General features: G+C 38.9%; 1 protein-coding gene across 6 annotated transcripts in view; it reads right to left on the bottom strand.

The window, feature by feature from the left end:
• LOC116819303 (sodium channel protein type 1 subunit alpha) overlaps positions 1-21555 on the bottom strand; it is a 198241-nt gene that overhangs the window by 25717 nt on the left and 150969 nt on the right. For all 6 annotated transcript variants that reach the window (XM_032770943.2, XM_032770938.2, XM_075070140.1 and 3 more), the window contains one exon: positions 17610-17732. In XM_032770943.2, the coding sequence (XP_032626834.1) occupies positions 17610-17732 (123 nt within the window). The remainder of the gene's footprint in view (positions 1-17609; positions 17733-21555) is intronic.

The raw sequence follows: 21555 nt of genomic DNA, 5'->3' as shown, positions 1-21555 counted from the left end.
TGATTCTCAGTGATGCCATTCCTGCAGTAGGGTGGGAATGGAATAGACTGAGGAGGTAGTTTTAGCTGGCTTTAATCTACCTTTGCACTTCTTGTTTTCTGCTCCATGCAGGGGCCTTCCCAGCCCTCTGTGTAGATAAGAGCAATTGCAGGGCTGCTCCAACTTACTCTCTGTTTCCCAGAGCCCCCTATGAGTCTTGGGAAGCACAGTATAGCCATAGTACAGTACACTCCAGCTATATCCCTGCCGAGCCCCCAGTATGACCCCTATGCCACAGCCTAGGATCAAGATCAGTATAGAACCCTTACATCAACTTTACACTAGCTCGGCAGGCCCCTGAACACTGGCTATTCTCAGGGGTCTTTTCTGCTTGCTTTAAGGACTCTTTTCATTGACAGCATGACATAAAGAGGCATTAATGAAACTGAGAATCCACCCAAATACTCAATCAAAAATTTAATTTTTAAAAGAGCAATGAATATCTTCCTTAGTGGCTTCTACTCTTATTGGTAGCTTTAAGGGAAGTATGCTTGTGTTCTTAAGATTTCTATAATAGAAAATAAGAAGTTCCTACAAAAGTATCTGTATACTCCAATCAATATTTTCATTTAGTAAAAAGGCTGAAGGGGTGATGGTGAGGTTCTGGACACTGGAAGGCTATTCTCTAGAGACTGAGGAAAGGGCTGTAGGAGACAAGGATTTATTTATCCCATTCAGTAAGAAATGTAAATCTCTTGCTAACTAGGTTGATGAGATTGAGAATAAAATGAAAATTAGAAATGTGTGGACTGTTGGAATTCATTTCAAGACTGAGTTAGTCTATGTCATTGTTTATCGCTACATGCTTATCTGAAATTCTAGGTTAGCTGGTGCCTTTGACTTTATTTCTGAATGCAGAATCTCCAGGACATGTTATATTGATCTTTACTCTTCCCTTTAAAATTTTATCTTTGTGCAGAAACCTGAAAACAGACATATCAAGAGAGGAAGGTGGGGGTTATTTCCATGTCCTATATAAATTAGAAAGAATTGTTTTATGAATGTAGTGGTTGTCTCAGGTACTGGATTAACAACAGATCCAGCACAGGCATCAGATTATTAACAACAACAACAACAACAATTATTGTTATAAATAAATACATAATTATTGTTGAAGGAAATTGCTATCCAGGTATCTCACATCTTCAATTGAGAGGGCAATCCAGTCTCTCCATTCAGACTTCTAAAAAGGAAGACACTTGTTCTTGGAATTAGAACTAAACGGATTCCACCAACTCATTTCATATAGGTCACTGAATAACCATCAAATGGTAACAACTTTTGGTCACTACTGACCTGGATGCGAACTGGTGACCTAGAGATGAAAGTCTCTGTATCCTATTACCAACCCCTTGAGCTATCCAGGCCCCCTGGAAATGTTTTTAAGAAAAGAAGAAAAGAAAATTAAACCTTTTGGCACCAGTAATGAGCCTTTACCCTATCCTGCAAAGCTTTCAGACTGGATTCTTCGTGCTGCTCCTAGATCCACTTTTTAATTGCACCTTGTAAAGAGTTCTTTCACATATGCTATGGTAGTAACGAAGAGTTGAAAACCATTGTTCTTAAATTTTGTCGGGAATGACTGAAATGTACTAATATGAGGAGAATCTGGCCAGTGTCTTACACAACTCATTCTATGTTAACATGCGTATGCACTACACATTTTTGGTAGGAGGACTGTAAAGTTTTAGATTTGCAGCCAAGTATTTATGAATGTCTTATGTGTAATTTGTGGACACTCCTACAACAGTCACTACAAATGTAATGAAAAAATAAGTTAAAAAGAGACGTGAATATAGTGGAAGTTTCAAGTAACATTTCTTCATCACTTGAACAACAGAAAAAATAAATTGTCAACCTCTTCTTCTGAGGTACATTTTGCAATGGGTTAACAGTTTTGAAAAGTATACCTCCTATTAACTCTCTCTCTCTTCAAAACTAAATCAGACATCACACAGATATAAAAGATGTTTATGTTTAAACAAGGGGCTGTCTTACAAGGACTTCATCTTTGAGCTAGAGGGCACCACTGCAGCACCTAAGGGAGATAGGAACCATAGAACCAGTATCTACAGAAGGGAATTTCCTACTTAATATTCCACATGCTTTGCCCTTTATAAGCAAACAGAAGGCAATTCTGGACATCAAGTCTATAAGTAGATGTATGAGGAATAGCAAATTTAAAGTGCAAATTCTGGAATCATTAGCCTGAAAGAGCTCTTCACATCACAAGACAAAACAGAAAGCTTTTGAAGATCTACTGCCAAGACAACTTAGAACCAAATTCTTACTTTTCCTGTTTTTGAACCAATCAGAAAGATTAGGGATATACTTTCTATTGATAAAGGTTGATTTACTGGTATTAACATTATGAAGAACGATGTCACGGATGACTGCCTTTTCAACACTGCTAAATTTTTCAGCAGAATTAATTTCAAAGGTGATTTTAGCTTCATGCAGTATATGAAAAGATCATAACATTCATAAAATCTAGAAATGTAGGGCTGGAAGGGACTCAAAAGGTCATCTAGTCTAACCCCCTGCACTGAGGCAGGACCAAGTATACCATTCTTCTGCTTAAATCTATTTTAGGAGAAAGAAGTTCCTTGGAATAATTTGGAAGTGTTGTAGAGAGCCATAAAAGCATATTTTAAAAGTATTGCAGAATTTAGGAAGTCTTCTTCATTGTTTGTAATAAATTCATCCCATGGACTTAGTTATTATAATAATAATTTTAGAAAACAAAAATTATGCCAGGCATTTTACAAATTCAATTGACAAGAAATAGTTTCCTGCTTCAACGAAATTACAATCTAATTTTAATTGTGATGAGTGAGAACAATAAACAGGAGGGAGGCAAGGGATGTGGAAAGATGAAGGTTATAACAATAACATCATGTAATTACTCAATTAAGGAGCATTATGTTGGTAGCTCAATTAAAAGGGTTTTGTTTTTCATTTAAAGCTAATAAATTAATCACTCGCTTCTTGTGGGCATATCCATTAATTTTATAAAAGTTATACCCAGTATGAATTTGAGCTAAGTAGTCTAGGGTGAGGAGTATTGGGGGGAAAAACAACAGCAAGAAGAGATGAGAAGCATTTGGAAAGCCTACCAGTTCAAAATGGAACCATTCTAGCTCATTCAGCTCAGACAATGGTATTATCATACTCAATTATAAAAAACATCTACTGAGAAAACTAGTGTACTATCACTCTTGGACTAAACACTACAAGTTAAACATTCACAATAGACAAGCACCTTTTGGACTAGTGATACTGCAAGCTGTAATAGAATGCCAACTTTTTTTACGGTTTCCCTAATAATAAATTCAAAAAAGATTGTACAAAAATAATATTTGTCTGTTTTGCACCTCTCGATTCTCATTTCTCACATCTGAAAATTATCAGACTGTCTTTTCCCGAAGAAAATTAATCTTTTTCTTTAAAGAGACCATCACTGTTCTAGGTCTGATGCTCCCAATGAGAAACAGGTTGGAAGTATCCTAGTTCAAGGCTTTCTGAGGAAGTATTAATTCCCATGTGATAACCAATAACCACCACTTGGTCAGGCCCCACTATCTGTTGCTGCTCTGTTCCCTAGAGCCGTCCAGCCAACTCTTTCTTGACTGTAGGTAGGCAACGAGCTCCCACTTGGAGCTGTATCTGGGTGTCTAACACCACAGCTCGGGCTCCACCTTCCATACTGTACTATCAAAATAATGGACTTTCTTTGATGATGTCCCTACCTTCCAGTCGGCCGCTAATAAATGCAATATGATTTACTGTGGTCTACATGTCCTTTGATTCTCCAGGCTATGTGCCCCTCTTGCTGGCTCTCTTTAGATGACACATTGCCTCTGCACAAGGACCAAAAGCAATAGTCTCCATGAGACAGCCATCTATCCTCCAATACACTCCTGCCAAAAATATTACTCTGAGGAGCTCTGTATTGAATCTTCTGGTAATTTGCATATTTGAACAACGATTTGGTGACTAAGTGCGTACTGACTGAATTAATCTAGTCAGTCATCTGGGTTCCTGACAGAGGAACTACCTTTGGCACACTGTGTAGTTGTCCCATTGCTGATGCAAGTCAGCTATCTGGGTAGGTGGAGCTATCCTCAGTGCACCTACTGATGCAGATAGTGCCAAGTGTTAGTGCGGCCAATGATGCCATTCCTCTGGTACCCCTGAATCTTCTGGCACTCCATCAATCATAGAATCGTAGGACTGGAAGGGACCTCGAGAGGTAATCTAGTCCAGTCCCCTGCACTCATCAGTAAGTATTATCTAGACCACTCCTGATAGGTATTTGTCTAACCTGCTCTTAAAAATCTTCAGTGATGGAGATTCCACAACTTCACTGGACAATTTATTCCAGTGTTTAACCACCCTGACAGTTAGGAAGTTTTTCCTAATGTCCAACCTAAACCTCCCTTGCTGCAATACCCCATAATGAGTTGTTTGAATGGGATCAAGGGATTGTCAGGATCCCAACATGGGCAGTCAGGGCAAAGGGTCAGATCAGGGGCAAACCTGAAGCTGGGAGTAGTGGAGGAGTTTGTAGTCAGGTTCCAGGCCAGGGTCGATACCAAAGGTCAGAGTCTGAGTCAGGGTCCAGGTCAGCAGGCAAAATGCAAGTCAAGCCAAGGTTGAAGCCAGGAGTTCAGGAGCAGGGGGCAGAAATGGTCATGGTAGCTACAGAATATCCACATGGTTGCCTGGACACTTCCTGGAATGTCCCCTTGGGTTTATATGTGGGGAGCTAATCAAGACCCATGATGCTTCTGCCTCTCAGACTCCATGAGCATGATCTGTGTCCACAGCAGGTCGTAGGGCCATGAAGCACAAGCTGGTTACAGCTGCTGCTGGGTAGCAACATGGAAGACCAGCAGCCAGGCAGATCTACCAGGCCTGGATTCTAGACATGTGTGGTCTTACAGGGATAAGCCTGGACATAACTCTTTGGATTCCACTGATATATATCCAAAGAGGAAAAAAACCCCGCAGTGATCCTGCCCTGGGGGACTCAAAGTTCTTCCATTTTTTGCAGATGCTGGCTATCGCTGCTGGTTCTGAATTTGTCCCTGACCAGGAATATTCAAAGGTTTATAGCTAAATGGACCAGATCCCCCTATTAAAAAGACTGTGCTTCCTTATATCTTATCTTTGATTAGCTGATCAAGGTGTGGAAAATGCCTCTTTTCTCTATCATTATGTCCTTAGTAGAGAAAAAATACACCTTACCTGAGGACACCTGTGGCTGCTTTTTCTACTCTTCACATGAAAGAGTGAGGCTATGGCCAGAGAAAGGAAGAGCTGAACTGACAGAATTGTACCAAAGAAACCTTTGGTACTGCAACCTTTTTATTGTTTTTTAAAGATTTACCAATCTACAGCTGTCACTTGCAGAGCTGTAGATGACCAAACCTACCTAACTAAAGGTCAGGCTGGAAGAAAGCTCAAGTCCCATTATATTCTTTGGGTGAAATCATCTTGCTTCTCCTACCACAAAAAGAAAAAAGCATATGTTCCGTACCCATCCTTTATATCAACAACTGGCTTTCAAATGTTTTCCTGTTCAATGCATTTAGCAGCAACAGGAGAAGCAGTTGTAGGATACTTTCCTCAACCTCTTCATATACTTTTTCCAAACACACACACAAAAAATATTTTTCAAAGGCTACAGAAGTACATAAGGCCATTGTGGAGAGACTAAATGAATTCATTCCATGAGTCTGCACAGCTGAGGATGTCAGGGAGATTCCCAGACCTGAGCCACTCTTTTCAAGTGACAAATCTTAGGAACTGTCCCAGACTGAGATGTCACTAAAGGCGGTTTTGGAACAAACTGATAAATTAAACAGTAATAAGTCACCAGGACCAGATGGTATTCACCCAAGAGTTCTGAAGGAACTCAAATGTGAAACTGCAGAACTACTGACTGTGGTATGTAACCTATCTTTTAAATCAACTTCTGTACCAGATGACTGGTGGATAGCTAATGTGACACCAATTCTTTAAAAAGGCTCCAGAGGCGATCCTGGCTATTATAGGCAGTAAGCCTAACTTCAGTACTAGGCAAATTGGTTGAAACTATAATAAAGAACAGAATTACTAGACACATAGATGAACACTATTTGTTGGGGAAGAGTCAAGATGTTTTTTGTAAAGGGAAGTCATGCCTCACCAATCTACTAGAATTCTCTGAGAAAGTCAACAAACATATGGACCAGGGTGATCCAGTGGATATAGAGAATTTTAATTTTCAGAAAGCTTTTGACAAGGTCCCTCACCAAAGGCTCTTAAGCAAAGTAAGCTCTCATGGGAAAAGAGGGAACGTCCTCTCCTGGATCAGTAATTGGTTAAAAGATAGGAAACAAAGGGCTAAAAGATAGGAAACAAATAAATGGTCAGTTTTCAGAACAGAGAGAGGTAAATACTGGTGGCCCCCAGGAGTCTGTACAGGGACCAGTACTATTCAACATATTCATAAATGATCTGGAAAAATGGGTAAACAGTGAGGTGGCAAAATTTGCAGATGATAGGAAAACTACTCAAGATAGTTAAGTCCAAAGCAGACTGTGAAGAGTTACAAAGGGATCTCAGGTATCAGAGGGGTAGCTGTGTTAGTCTGTAGCCACAAAAACAATGAAGAGTCCGGTGGCACCTTAAAGACTAACAGATTTATATGGGCATAAGCTTTCATGGGTAGAAAATCCACTTCTTCTGATGCATGGAATCCCACAAAACTGCGTGACTGGGCAACAAAATGGCAGATGAAATCCAATGTTGATAAATGCAAAATAATGCACACTGGAAAACAAAATCCCAACTATATAGATAAAATTATGGGTTCTAAATTAGCTGTTACCACTCAAGAAAGAGATCTTGGAGTCATTTGTGGCTACTTCTCTGAAAACATCCACTCAATGTGCAGTGGCAGTCAAAAATGTTGACAATGTTGGGAATCATTAGGAAAGGGATAGATAAGACATAAAATATTATATTGCCTCTATATAAATCCATGATACACCCACATCTTGATACTGCATGCAGATGTGGTTGCCCCATCTCAAAAAAGATATATTGGAATTGGAAAAGGCACAGAAAAGGGCAACAAAAATTATCAGGGGTATGGAACAGATTTCATATGAGGAGAGATTAGTAAGACTTGGACTTTTCAGCTTGGAAAGAGGTGACTAGTGGGGATATGATAGAGGTCATATAGATAGATAAAATCATGACTGGAGTGGAGTAAATAAATAAATAAGGAAGTGTTATTTAGTCCTTCTCATAACACAAGAACTAAGGGTCACCAAATGAAATTAATAGGCAACAGGTTTAAAATAAACAAAAGGCAGTCAACCTGTGGATCTCTTTGCCAGAGGATGTTCCGAAGGCCAAGACTAACAGGATTCAAAAAAGAACTAGATAAGTTCAAGGAGAGTAGGTCCATCACTGCCTATTAGCTAGAATGGACAGGGATGCAAAACCATTCAAAACTAGAGCCTTGTAGCAAGTTTGCCACTACAACAAACTTCCCATCATCTTTCTGTTGAAGGGAAACTTTGGGTATTTTACTCGTGATAGTCCCTGATCACGCTGATATATGGGACTTGAAGCATTACTGGGTGGAGAGATTTCTGAAAACCAAATCTTGTAGCCTCAGAATTTCCATCTGCCCTTAAGAATGCTCCAGGATAATATATAGCACAAAATCTAATTCCTCATGGCAAAGTCAAATCAGTGCCATCAGGCAAAAGAAGGAAGGAGTTTTATTATAGACCCTTCCTACTGCCTAGAAAATCAGATGAGCTTTGGTAACCACATGCACATAAGGATACTTCCGCTGAATCATAGAATATCAGGGTTGGAACGGACCTCAAGAGGTCATCTAGTCCAACCCCCTGCTCAAAGCAGGACCAATTCCCAACTAAATCATCCTAGCCAGGGCTTTGTCAAGCCTGACCTTAAAAACCTCTAAGGAAGGAGATTCCACCACCTCCCTAGGTAACCCACTCCAGTGTTTCACCACTCTCTGAGTGAAAAAGTTTTTCCTAATATCCAACCTAAACCTCCCCCACTGCAACTTGAGACCATTACTCCTTGTTCTGTCATCAGGTACCACTGAAAACAGTCTAGATCCATCCTCTTTGGAACCCCCTTTCAGGTAGTTGAAAGCAGCTATCAATCCGCCTCATCTTCTCTTCTACAGACTAAACAATCCCAGTTCCCTCAGCCTCTGCTCATAAGTCATGTGCTCCAGCCCCCTAATCATTTTTGTTGCCCTCTGCTGGACTCTTTCCAATTTTTCCACAATCCTTCTTGTAGTGTGGGGCCCAAAAACTGGACACAGTACTCCAGATGAGGCCTCACCAATGTCGAATAGAGGGGAATGATTACATCCTTCGATCTGCCGGCAATGCCTCTACTTATACAGCCCAAAATGCCATTAGCCTTCTTGGCAACAAGGGCACACTGTAACCCCTAGGTCCTTTTCTGCAGAACTGCTTCCTAGCCATTCAGTCCCTAGTCTGTAACAGTGCCTGGGATTCTTCTGTCCTAAGTGCAGGACTCTGCACTTGTCCTTGTTGTATCTTTCTTTTCTGAGCTGAAATAAAGAGTGTTACTTGGCAGTGGTTCTGTCCTACCTATACAGGTTAGTAGTGCACAGAGTCTGCTTTTTGGACAATTGGTTGACCAAAGACAGCACAATAAAACTAGCCTAAGAATCAGTTGTGTTGCCAAAGGGGTGCTGGAATTACAGTACTGGAATTCAAAATAAACTACACAAAGTACTATTTTATCCCCTACAGACAAATGGAGTACAAGGGATCCCTGGTGGATTCAGTTCAAAGCCTTCCTGACCCAAGACAGGATCCAGGGCATCATAATTCTAGCAGAAAGAATTTTTCAGTGTTAGTGGTGACTGCCTGGCCCATGTTATAAATTTAAATATGGAGATATACCTATCTCATAGAACTGGAAGGGACTCTGAAGGTCACTGAGTCTAGCCCCTTGGCTGCACTAGCAGGATCAAGTACTGATTTTGCCCCATATCTCTAAGTGTCCCCCTCAAGGACTGTGCTCACTACCCTGGGTTTAGGAGGCCAATGCTCAAACCACTGAGCTATCCCTCCCCCTTCCTTTAGAATTCTTCCTAGACAATTTGAGAACAGGAAAAAAGTGTTCTTGGAACTGAGATCTTCTCAGCTACTGACACCTGACAAATAAGGTAGGAGTCTCTGAACTTTCACTATTGAACTTTCACTATTGAAGAAAGCCCCCCAAACCTTTAAAGCTGGAAGACTTCCACCCTGTCTCACTCTGAAAACATGATGCCAACTTGGAGTGAGCACGCTGTGAGAAGATATTTTCAAAGAAGAAGAATTACTACTAAGAAAGTTTCTTGCTTTCAACTACTTCCCCACCCCCCGAATATAGAATTTATCTGGCAATCCAGCCTACCACATTTTTATCCTACAATGGGACTTAAAAAAAATAAAGGGAGAGAGAGAGAGGGAAATGGATGTGTTGCTTTTTTCAGCTGCAAATCCATGTTTTTGAAAAAGCACATAGGCAATTATATAATTTTCCTACTGAGTGGAGTGGAATGGGTAGGAGAGTAGGTAGATAAATGATATGTCAGATGAGATTTAGGTAAGATATTAGGAAAAAATGTCTAACTATAAAGACAAGTAAGTATTGGAATGGGTAGTTTTTATGAAAAGGTTAGACAAACACCTGTCAAGGATGATCTAGGTATACTTGGTCCTGCCTCAGCATGAGAGTATGAAGTACATGATCTCTTGAGATCCCTCCCAGTCCTATATTTCTGATTCTCTGTTTATGAAAAGTTTTTAATATCAAGAGAGCAGTTATAAACTGGAGTTGGAGGTGACAGAAAATGAAAATGAAATAGTTCCAGGAGGAAAAATATAATCTGGCTGGAAAGGGATGGGTGGGGGAGGGAGGGAGGTAGCAGTTTAGTAGTCCTTCACTTCTACCTCCTGAAGAACTTCTTGTAAGAACTTCTCTTATTTCTCTCCCAGTGGCACTAATCATGATAGTTGTGTCTGTGCCCTGCTACTATCTGGCTGGATAATTCTTCAGAAAATAGCTCTCTGTGGTCTTTGTATCAACATCTTTGTGATGTTTAACCTGTAGGTGCTTGTTTCGAATTTGGTTTGCTCTGGGGTTTCTCTGCTAGACACTCGGAGTGCTGAACGTACTGATGAACTCCTAGAGTTTCCCAGGTATAGAGTGCACTCTGTGATGCTCTGACAGGGGATATTCTGGAGGGGAGTTTTAACAGCAGTGGATTGAGTGCCCAAACCCATCAAAATTAGCAAGATTAATTAATTAAATCAGACTCCAAACCAAAAAAAGCCAAATTACACAGTGCAGGATGGTTTCGGTGGTCCCAGCATAAACTAAGGATATAATGGGCATGAAGATCAATCTCCTCTCTCTCTGTTAGATGTAGTTCCCTCCAAAGGAGAGCTGAGGCCCACTGGGGGCCAGTGTGAGGACGACTGTCTTTCCAGGGTTCACACACAATTCATTTTCGGGACTGGCTCTGTTCAATATCTTCATCAATGACTTAGATGCTGGTGTAGAAAGTACGCTTATTAAGTTTGCAGATGATACCAATCTGGGAGGGATTGCAACTGCTTTGGAGGACAGGGTCAAAATTCAAAATGATCTGGACAAATTGGAGAAATGGTCTGAGGTAAACCGGATGAAGTTCAATAAAGACAAATGCAAAGTGCTCCACTTAGGAAGGAACAATCAGTTTCACACATACAGAATGGGAAGAGACTGTCTAGGAAGGAGTATGGCAGAAAGAGATCTAGGGGTCATAGTGGACCACAAGCTAAATATGAGTCAACAGTGTGATACTGTTGCAAAAAAAGCAAACGTGATTCTGGGATGCATTAACAGGTGTGTTGTAAACAAGACACGAGAAGTCATTCTTCCGCTCTACTCTGCGCTGGTTAGGCCTCAACTGGAGTATTGTGTCCAGTTCTGGGCACCGCATTTCAAGAAAGATGTGGAGAAATTGGAGAGGGTCCAGAGAAGAGCAACAAGAATGATTAAAGGTCTTGAGAACATGACCTATGAAGGAAGGCTGAAAGAATTGGGTTTATTTAGTTTGGAAAAGAGAAGACTGAGAGGGGACATGATAGCAGTTTTCAGGTATCTAAAAGGGTGTCATCAGGAGCAGGGAGAAAACTTGTTCACCTTAGCCTCTAATGATAGAACAAGAAGCAATGGGCTTAAACTGCAGCAAGGGAGATTTAGGTTGGACATTAGGAAAAAGTTCCTAACTGTCAGGGTAGTTAAACACTGGAATAAATTGCCTAGGGAGGTTGTGGAATCTCCATCTCTGGAGATATTTAAGAGTAGGTTAGATAAATGTCTATCAGGGATGGTCTAGACAGTATTTGGTCCTGCCATGAGGGCAGGGGACTGGACTCGATGACCTCTCAAGGTCCCTTCCAGTCCTAGGGTCTATGAGTCTATGAATGGCTGGTTTTAGTCTGCCAGTCTGTCAATCAGGCAACTATCATACACATACTTTTTTATTTTTTTTTAAAGAAAATAATTATAGGTATCTGGTGCAATCCACCTTTAAACAGTTTATATCCCATAAGGTAAGGTATATCACTTTGATATAAGAACTGGAGAGTTCCTTGTTTCCCGTTAATGTTCTCATGAACTCATTTTGCTATATAATTTTACTTTGATGCCAAGTGAATGTACTCTGATCTTAATGGACTATTTGAACTACAATTATATAGCTAAAATTTAAAATACAACCATAGTCTGAAAAATGCTCAGGACAGTTTGATGCATGGTCAAAAGTGGAGATGAACTTTCATTTTAGCAAATCCTTCCATACCTGGTCCTAGATTTCCTGAAGTGCAAAATATAGGAAGGGAGTAAGAAGAAAATGCATGAGTTGAGACAGGATATGATTAAGATATGAGCAAAAACTTCAGAAAAGCAATCAAGGTAAGAATGAATCCTGTCAATGTTTCAGAGGTGAAATAGGCAGATACATAGACAAAAATGCGTTACGGAACAGAAAGTTTGGGGTTTCAGATGAAGATTTATAACAAGATTTTCTGCTTCTGGAGTAAAACTAGCATTGAGTTAAGGGAAGTATTAGCAGAGCCAGAGACATGCGACAAAGTTTATTACCTAGAAGTAGGAACTCCGAGTTTAAAACATTCAGTATTAGAAAATTTTAGGGGTAATTAAGAGCCAACAAAGAGAAACAGGCAGATAAATGGGAGACAGGACCAGAGAATGAGCTGAGGAAGATGAAAAGCAGAGTGTTAATGTGTATAACAGTGATGCTCAAAGTGGAAGCTAGAAAAAGAAGTCTCAGAGGAAGGGAAAATGGCTCCTTCCTCAAAAACAGTGTAATCATTTTTATTTTTGCTAAACTGTTATGCCATTGGACCAGAACAATGGACTGTGTATTCTAGAATCGTGCCTCTGGCAGTGACCTGTATCTAATACCTTCAGAGAAATGCAAAAATCCCACAATGCACAAGATATTGTACAATACCTTACTGTGGGAAAAATTTCTACCTAATCCCAACTGGTGGTCAGTTTATGCCTTAAAGTATGAGAACTGATGGCTCTTGTAAATATTTAATTTAGCTAGTGCAACTGCAGCTGCTATTTTTATTCATATAATTTGCTAATCTCTTTTAAAATTTTACTAAACTGTTTGATTTAATAAGAACCTACAGTTTCCAGAGCAACCTTAACCCTGCTTTTTAACACATACTCATTACATGATTAAGTCTTTTTGAAAGAATAATATAGAAAAAATGTTTCTTTTACATCCTTTCCTACACTATACACTATCTGCCAACCAGTATGTCAAATTGACTGAAGTTATATGATAATGTAATGAAAGACACTATTGTAAATGCACATGGAAAAGGAAACAAAATAACTAGTTGATGCGGGAAACCATATCTCAGAATTTCCTAATTTTTGTGAAAATACAATCTTACTATTACAATAATGTAGCTTTTTTGATCTTAATTTATTTGCTTTTTATTTTTTTTTAAATTATGGTAAAAAGAAAACATACAATATATTTCAATAAGTATTTAATAAAAACCATGCTTATTTCAATTTATGATCTTCAAAAATGACTGAATGAATTTTCATTAAAATCCAATAAAAAAAACCTGATAAGAAACATGAGGAAATTCAGCTAGGTAAGTTACTTCTTCAGAGAGTTATAAGCCAGTCTTCTAAATGTAAAGTCAACTAGAATTACTGGCTGTTATGAGAATGATCACAGACTACTAATATATTCATTTTATGATTTTTGAAGACTTACAGACAGAATCTTGACAGAGTTAATTTTTGTACATTTTTGTAATTGAAGGGTTGGTTCCTAAAATGCTGGGGTCCTGGTTGACTGTTTAGAAATCTGGGTTGATAAATAAGATCAGATTTCTCAAAGAAAAACCCCCCAAATGATATAACTGTCTGATCAACAACATATTATAGATAGACAGATTTCCAACAAACTCATAATCTAAATGGAAGGGGAAACTTATACAACTGTTCAAACTTAGAATACAAAGACCTCGAAGGTGACAAAAATACTCAGTTAAAGCTAATGCAGTTTAGCTTGATGCATCATTCATACTGGAACCATCAAAAGTAAACTGATTAAACCTGGAAGACTCTGGGCTATTCCAGTGATGTTCTCATCCATCTGGTGATCTAACACTTGCGTTCTAGAGCTGTATTCAAGTAATTGTGTTTTGAAAGGATATGACAATGAATGCATATTTTTAAATCAATGATATGCCTCCTGTGTAATGTTTCTAAACTTCAAGGATTAACAAAAGACAAAATTATATAAGATTGTTATTGGCATTTTAACTGCTGAGAATATCTTCACAAGAACAAGGAAAACTTCCATTTCTAACAGAGATGGGCTCCTATAAGAAAAATTCCAGATTGTAGGCGATAATGATAAGTTTGAAAATACCTCAGGACCTATTAGCAATATCTCATCAGAGGACCTAATTCTTCCCATCATACTTTCTATCTTGTTTTTCCCCTCTTTATCTCTTCTGTTCTATGAAGGGTAAGATGATTTTATGAGTTATGTTTAAAGAAAGAAATGTGATGTCTCAGTTTTAGAAATGTGATCTGTGTGCTTATGATGAGTTCTTTCAGTAAACTGATCCATTTTTTCAGTGTATGCATTTTAAAAAAATCCAGCAAACATGAAATTAAATAACATATAGAAACTGACTATACAATTATCTATTCCTGTGAATATTCAATTCATAGCACTGTGTGTGCTGACTGTAAATAAAGTAATATACTGTGCACGCTCTTCATACCACTTTAAAATGTTCAAAACTGCAGACCAAATATCTTCAAACAATGCAAAGCACACATCTTTCAGGACTACATAGATGACAGATTAGAAGTTTAACTCAAACCCGTTTGTGATAGAGCCAAGTGGAAAACAGAGCATCTAAAAATGTCTTAAGCACTGAGAAACTTTCCTCCTGCAACACTAGCTCTGATAACTCAATATAGTTAAACTGATTTTCACGAAGGTTTCCACAGAAATGTATTTCTATGCTGAGATCAAACACGAAAAATTTCAGTTCCAAGGTATTTTTTGGGAAAGGTCAAAGCAATTAAAAACAGGGGTGTAGAATGGATGTATCAACTATAATAATGCTATTGGGACACTCGAATTAGAACACGCTCCTCTGGCCCCACTTCATGTAGTAATTAGACATAGTGAAAGGATTAAGGGTAGCAAAGGGGAGAATACAGTACCCATAATAAAGGGCTGAGGGGAGGAACCAGCACTCCACCCCATCCAAGTTGAAGAAAGATTATCCTATATGAAATAGAAATATATAGTTTATTATTAATTAGGTATCTGTAATGACCGAAACACTTCATGTTACACTTTATAATTTAGCAGTATGTGATCCTGTCGATTTTCTTTTAAGTCTAGAGTGCTCTTGAAAAATAAGGTGGTCAAGCCTCAGCATCATTTCCCTGGTAAGGGGATCTCAGAAATATCTATTGAATTTTAGGAGTATATTTAAGACATCAATTACTGTTATTTAATTTTACATGTTGAGAAATTGGACTGGAAATTTGAAATACAGTAAATGTTTAAAGCCATCAGCCAGAAATGTGCATAAAACATGCAAAACTGAAAGTGCAATGCGGATAATTTTTAAAAATTGTCTTCGGCCTGCTACTACTTTTCTAATGCAGAAATCAAGCACGGCACGACATGCTTTATTCATTGAAGCTACAAACACATGCGTTATTATTACCTAAACCAATTAGACAAAGCAACATATATTTGATTTTCTACATCTAAAATAGCATACAAATTCAGAACTTGTGCAAGAGCATTATGTTACAAAGAGTTATAAGAAGCTTAACATAAAAGCAATGGGTATATTCAAACCTTAGTTTGCGGGTAGTTATCATCATTAATCTACATGCACTGAGATGTGAACATAACCCTAAATCTGTGAGTGAGATTTAATTTAAATGAAAGCAGTTCTTTACTTTGCCTTCCAGCATCTGAGTGGAGTTAGGTTGTTTTTGAAGTTCATTGTTTTGAAGTATTAAACACTTCTCAGAATACAATGCAACAATCCTATTTCAGATGGGCTTATTCTGGTGAAACTCATTCCTGTGCACAGGGCTAGCACAGTCTATGGAACACTTAAGACCTATATTTACCTAAATGGCTCATAGGCCTTGTGCCAGGCCTCTGAACAAGGAATAATATTTGCAACATAGAATAACCAAGTTAATCTATAACCATATCATATAAAAATATTAGTGAACCGTGAGATGTATACATTAGAACCAACAGCACGGATTAGATTCATTCAGATTTTACTGACTTGGTAAAAGGCTGAAAAAGCACTTTTTGTTGAAATTTTCACTCTCCCCCAATTCACTAAAACAGAAAACAGGACATCTAAACCAGATTTCTGACATCAGATTTTTCTTTAAATTGGCAGAGTTCCACTAAAATCAATGGGACCACACCAATTTATACCAGCTGAAAACCTGACTCCTGATTTTTGAGAATTTAACAGTCTCTTATTTACAGAGGCTTTGTGGAATAAATTTCATTCCTTTCCAGAAAATACTCTGCATCTTTTTGAAGGTGGTAAAAAATCTTAAAATTAAAAAGACACTTGCTGAATCAAAAATCAGCCAGTTTTGCCACAGCTCATTGTAGGTATAAGCAATGCAAGAAAGCAAAGAGGTTTAATTTCTCCCCCCAGATTTACTATTTCCTGCAAGCAGACAAAAGAAACACCGCAGTACTTGACCCAGCTCTTAGCCTATTCACAAATTTATAATTTTAAGGACTTTGCTAAATTAAGACATGGTCATCTGAAACTGAAATTCATGAATCTAGTCATGTTTTAGTTAATAGTTTTTTCTTGTGAAGTCTGAAGTAAAGATATCTAATGTGATGGATACAATTTGAGAACCTCAATTCTAACAATCTGAATTTGATTTCATGATACTAGTGTGGAGTTACTGTATATCTAAATACAATTTAGACAGTACATTGCAAACTGTCTATTTTATTAGATTAGATCTGGTTTTAACATTATCAGAAAGCTGCTTCCCTTTATGTTTCCATGAAGTGGAAAAATCATTCTCTTAAAATTAAATAGATTTCAATGACATGCACATTGAGCTAGTTTGTATTCAGAAGCTGCAAGGAATAGAAAATAGTAGACAAAGGAAACACTAAGTAAAAAGAGACTATTTCTTGTGTGAGATGGAGAACAGTGATTCTAACTTACTCAAAATAGGAACTAAATATAATGTGTATAATATAGTGTGTGTGTGGTACAGGATTTTTCCTGGAGTCAGCAGAAAATAATTTATTGTAAAATAACTAATCTCATCAAGAAAAATAATCCAGAAAAATAATTCATATTTTTTCTCATGTGTCTGTCAGCCACTGAGAGAAATAGATGTAAAACTGCTAACGGGGCCAAATTCAACACTGGTGCAATCTAGTGAACTTCAACAGAGTTACAACAAAGCTGAATTTCGAGCTTTATTTTTAATGAAAGTACAAAGATCTGAATTTGTAACAAGGAAGGTATTTTTTTAAACTGGTGCTGAATCAGATTCTTGTAGAAACCTTGTGGTATGTTTATCAGCACCAAATTGTACAAAATCAGCTCATCTTGAACTCATTTTTAGAAAATCCGTTAAGAGTTAATATATTTATTTCTCTGATTATTTCTGGATCCTTAAAGAAAAACTCCTGAGATTGGCTAGAAAGTAAAGTAACTAGAATGAACACAACTAAAGTATGATATTGCATATGGATTTAGGTGAGCTGATAAAGCCTTTTGCTTATCTTTTAGATACTCAGTAGATAAGACAATAGTACAGCCTTTCTGCATCGGTTTGTCATTCCTTATTCTGCATGCATTGTTTCTTTTTAGGCATGCATTATGTCAGGTTCTTTCATTTTGTCTTACCCTCATCCCTTCAAATCGCGACAAGGCTCTCAGAGGTCTCAAAGCTCTTAGTGTCCTAAGGGACTTAATGGCACCAAGTTCCGAGTAACCTAATGCATTCGCTGTTAAGCTAACCAAGGAGACCTACATAAAAAACAAAAAAGCAAAAATTACTCATTTTGTACATACCACTATATATCCCATAGATGTGTGTTACAGCCTTCTCAAGTAGAATCTAAGTTGGAGCACTTCAGAAATCTTTCTTCAGAAATCCTTCTGTAGCCTGGAGAAAATCTTTTCAAGTAAGGAAAGAAGTAGGAGAAAAAGGAAGGAGTAGCATAAAAGTATTAAAGGAGAAATAGGAGAAAATGCCATAAGATACCCATTGATGAATACTGGCTGATATAAGGAAGCATATATATTTTGTATTCTCATATCTTGTTTGTGATACACTTAAGATTGGAAGGAAACCAAAAATTCTCACACACAAACAACCCTACAGCAGAAATTAAAGTGAATCTACACTGTTTGTCAGTCTAGATACTGATCTTACTCTTACACATTAAAATTTTGATAACATTCTTAGAACCATTATAGTGTTGATAATGGCCATTTGATTGTATTTGAGAGCCACAGTCAATAGGGAAATGATAGAAATCTGTTCAGAATTTACAATATTATTGATCAACAGCTGATGAAGCAATAATGAGCCTCTGTAAATTGGTATGAAAGGTCAGTCCCACAGCTGATTCACTTCTTTTCACTGACCATTCATTCTCCCCGACTTGCTCACTTTCCATGCTCTATAGGTTGACATGATCGTGGCTTAACATGCTCTAAAGTAGAGTGAAGAGATGCTAAAAGAATACTTGAACAATGATGATATAAAGCTCTCAGAAATAATAATTATTTAAAGAAGTCCAGTCAAGCAACAGATTGAGGAAAGAGATCTTTATTACATATGTTGAAAATCCAGTTTTATCTTACACTGCTTTAGAGTTGTCCGTAGTAGCCTTGCCCAGCTTGCACTCCCAAGCCCTGGGAGAGGAGATGGAAATTATGTTCTGACTGACAGGGTCTGCAATACTGAAGTGGTGGCAGCACTGGGAGAGAGTCCAAGAAGCAGTGCAGAGTTCTGGTCCTGTGTGGGGAGCCTGCCACTTGCCCAGCATGGCAGTGAGAGAGAGGAGCCGCCAACCATGAGCAGTGGCAGATTGTTGAGGACTGGTTCCTGTGTGCTACTGGGTGCATGTAACAGGCCCCCTGAAGTGCTGGAGGCAGTAGGAGGCGGTGAGCACCAGGGGAGTGGGGTGCAGCCCCCATGGGGGCAATCGTGGTCCCTCTTTACAATGCTGGGTGCCTGCGATGGCAATGGTAGATCTGTTTGTTCCTGACTGGAAGATATGAACTGACTGGGGAACATTTTGGGGCGGAAATTTGAAGTGCCTAGGATAAGATCATAGCAAAAGGTTATAGTCTGAAAAAGAGTGGTATGAGGGCAGAAGGAGCTGGGCTGAATTACCTAAATTTGCTAGCAATGGTTAAAACCCATGAGTAAGCCCACAAACCTTGGTGATGTGGTGCCTCTGCCTCCACCATAAGTGCTCCCATCCATCCCCTCACTCACTCTAAAATTATGGATTTGATATCCCCCTTTCTAGCAAAGAGGATGGATTTGTGGAGGGTCAGATACTACTATCTTGTAAGGAACTGGAGATTCATGACCACCATATGGTCTGAGCCCTTTGGGGTCTTTGTTCTAACTCTTATACAAAGACTGATGTGGAGGTTGCCCGAATCAAGGCATGGTCAGTTTCCCCAGAATAATGGATGTAGATGAACTTTTTAACTCTCTTTTGAAATCTACCACTAGATGTCAGATCTTTTTTATGCGGCTGCAGAATCAAATGCAAACTTTTCATCACACGCTGCCCCTGGTCGTGAACAATGTATAAGACTGGGAAAGCTTATTGGTAAAATGTTTACCAACATTTCTGAAATCAAAAAATCTTAATTGATTTCAAGGTCATTCTGGGGGGCCTATGGCAGATACAGCAAGAGTTTAAATACACTAAAGAAAACTGTTTAACAGTTTGTGTGTTTTCAGTAGCTCCAAAGCTGAATAGTGGGCTTGATCTCTGTAGCGGGGTGGTTACCCGCTCCAGCCCTGACAGGGTTAAAACCAGCCCTGGAAGAGGGCTGGAGGGCTGGGACAACAACCCAGGCTGAGTGGGAATCAGGCTAAGCTGGGGCCATGCCCCAATTAGGGCCCAGATGGCACTATAAAGGCTTGAGCCAGGAGCTCAAGCAAACAATCTCTCTTTGCGTTCAGAGAGAAGACGGCCTGGCTGCAGGGAGCTTAACCAAGTGCCTAGAGTGGAGCAGGGTTGGGGAAAGGCCAAGGGAGACTGGGACCTCCGGCCTAGGAAAGCCTCAGGCTGAAAGCCTAGGGTAAGGCCAACAGGGCACTTGGGTTGCAGGAGGCAGCACATGGGTAGGCAAGGCAGAGACCAGCAGGAGGCGCCGCAGCGGTGAGTCCCACATTGCTACAATCTCCCTCCTGCACATAATCAGTGCAGTGGTTCTGAGGTAGGAGTTTTGGGTAATGGTATTGAAATAGTATTTTATTCCTGTATCCCCTTCTGCCATACCCCTTTCTAGGCATGTGTCCTGTGAGCCCGTGCTCATAGTTCTAGATATTCATTCTTGCCCGGATAAAAGTTTTCCTTCTCAGAGCAACTCTCAACACAGTCTGGCACAAAGTCACTATCATCACAAATCATTTTTATAAGGTCAGAAATGGAATATTGTGCCCATTTGATCACCACTTTGAATTGTGCAACACAAAAAATCCCCTTAAGAGTCTCCTGAGTCTGCAATATTTGGAGCACAATAACTGAACAGAAAATCTTCTTACAAATGTTAAGCAAAGATATCTAGCATCAGTCCACTGTGTTAAGAATACCTAACAAGCCCAGATATGAAGGAACCAATATCCTTGAAGTACCTTATATCTTAGGATGACTGTATGCAGTAACTACCGTCACTGCAAGGCATCATCAATTAGCATATGCCCGGTCCTAAAACAGCCCAGTTGGATGGTCACTAGTTCATGAGTTATCATTACACATATGCTCATGGGGTACAATATTATCCCCAAAACGCATCATCAGTTAGCATATGCAAATTAAATTTATGTAAAAAAATCCCACCTTGTTTAGTGAGGAAGACATACTTACCACTATTAGAATACAAGATACTCTCACTAGAAGCAAACATGTACATAGAACTAAAAACCCAGGATAACAGTGCAACACATTTGGAGTACATGTGTACCCCACATACAAAATGTTTTCAATCTAATTTTTTTTTCTGAACTGTGTGTGTATATGACAATTGTAGGTGACAATGCCCTAAAACAGCATAGTTGGAGGGCCACTAGTTCATGAATAATTGCAACATATGTGATTGGAGGATGAGGGCTAGTGTACTTCAAAGTATTAAATTAATCTATTAAAATTTAATGCTGTAAATAACACAGGATCAATAAATAAAGGATTGATCTCTCCTGTACCATGATCCATCATAACATAACAGAGCATAGCACAGCAGGATTGGAAAAGTTAGCCAATCCTTGAAGGGAAGAGTGAACTCATCTTGCCTAATTTCAAACACAGACATCATGAGTTCAATGATGGATTTGGACTAAAGGGCTTATTGAAGTTGCTGCACCTGTACTACAGGTGTAGTCTTTGTTCCCTACATAGCTGCTCTGTAGCTACATGCTGGCACTTGTGCAATGGAAGCTCAAATATTGAATGTTTTTATTTTTAGGAGGGCATGTTAACATCTTTTCTGTTCTGTTACACTGAAATCAGTGCAGAACTCCCATTTACTTCAATGGAGCTAGGACTTCACCCACAATGATCATAATCAACTTTATTAAAAATATAACGTTGTGCAGGTT

This window comes from Chelonoidis abingdonii, chromosome 10 (genome assembly GCF_003597395.2).
Source record: "Chelonoidis abingdonii isolate Lonesome George chromosome 10, CheloAbing_2.0, whole genome shotgun sequence".
Taxonomy (NCBI): Eukaryota; Metazoa; Chordata; order Testudines; family Testudinidae; genus Chelonoidis; species Chelonoidis abingdonii.
The sequence above is the reverse complement of the archived record's forward strand: the minus strand, read 5'-3'. Positions and strand labels throughout refer to the sequence as shown.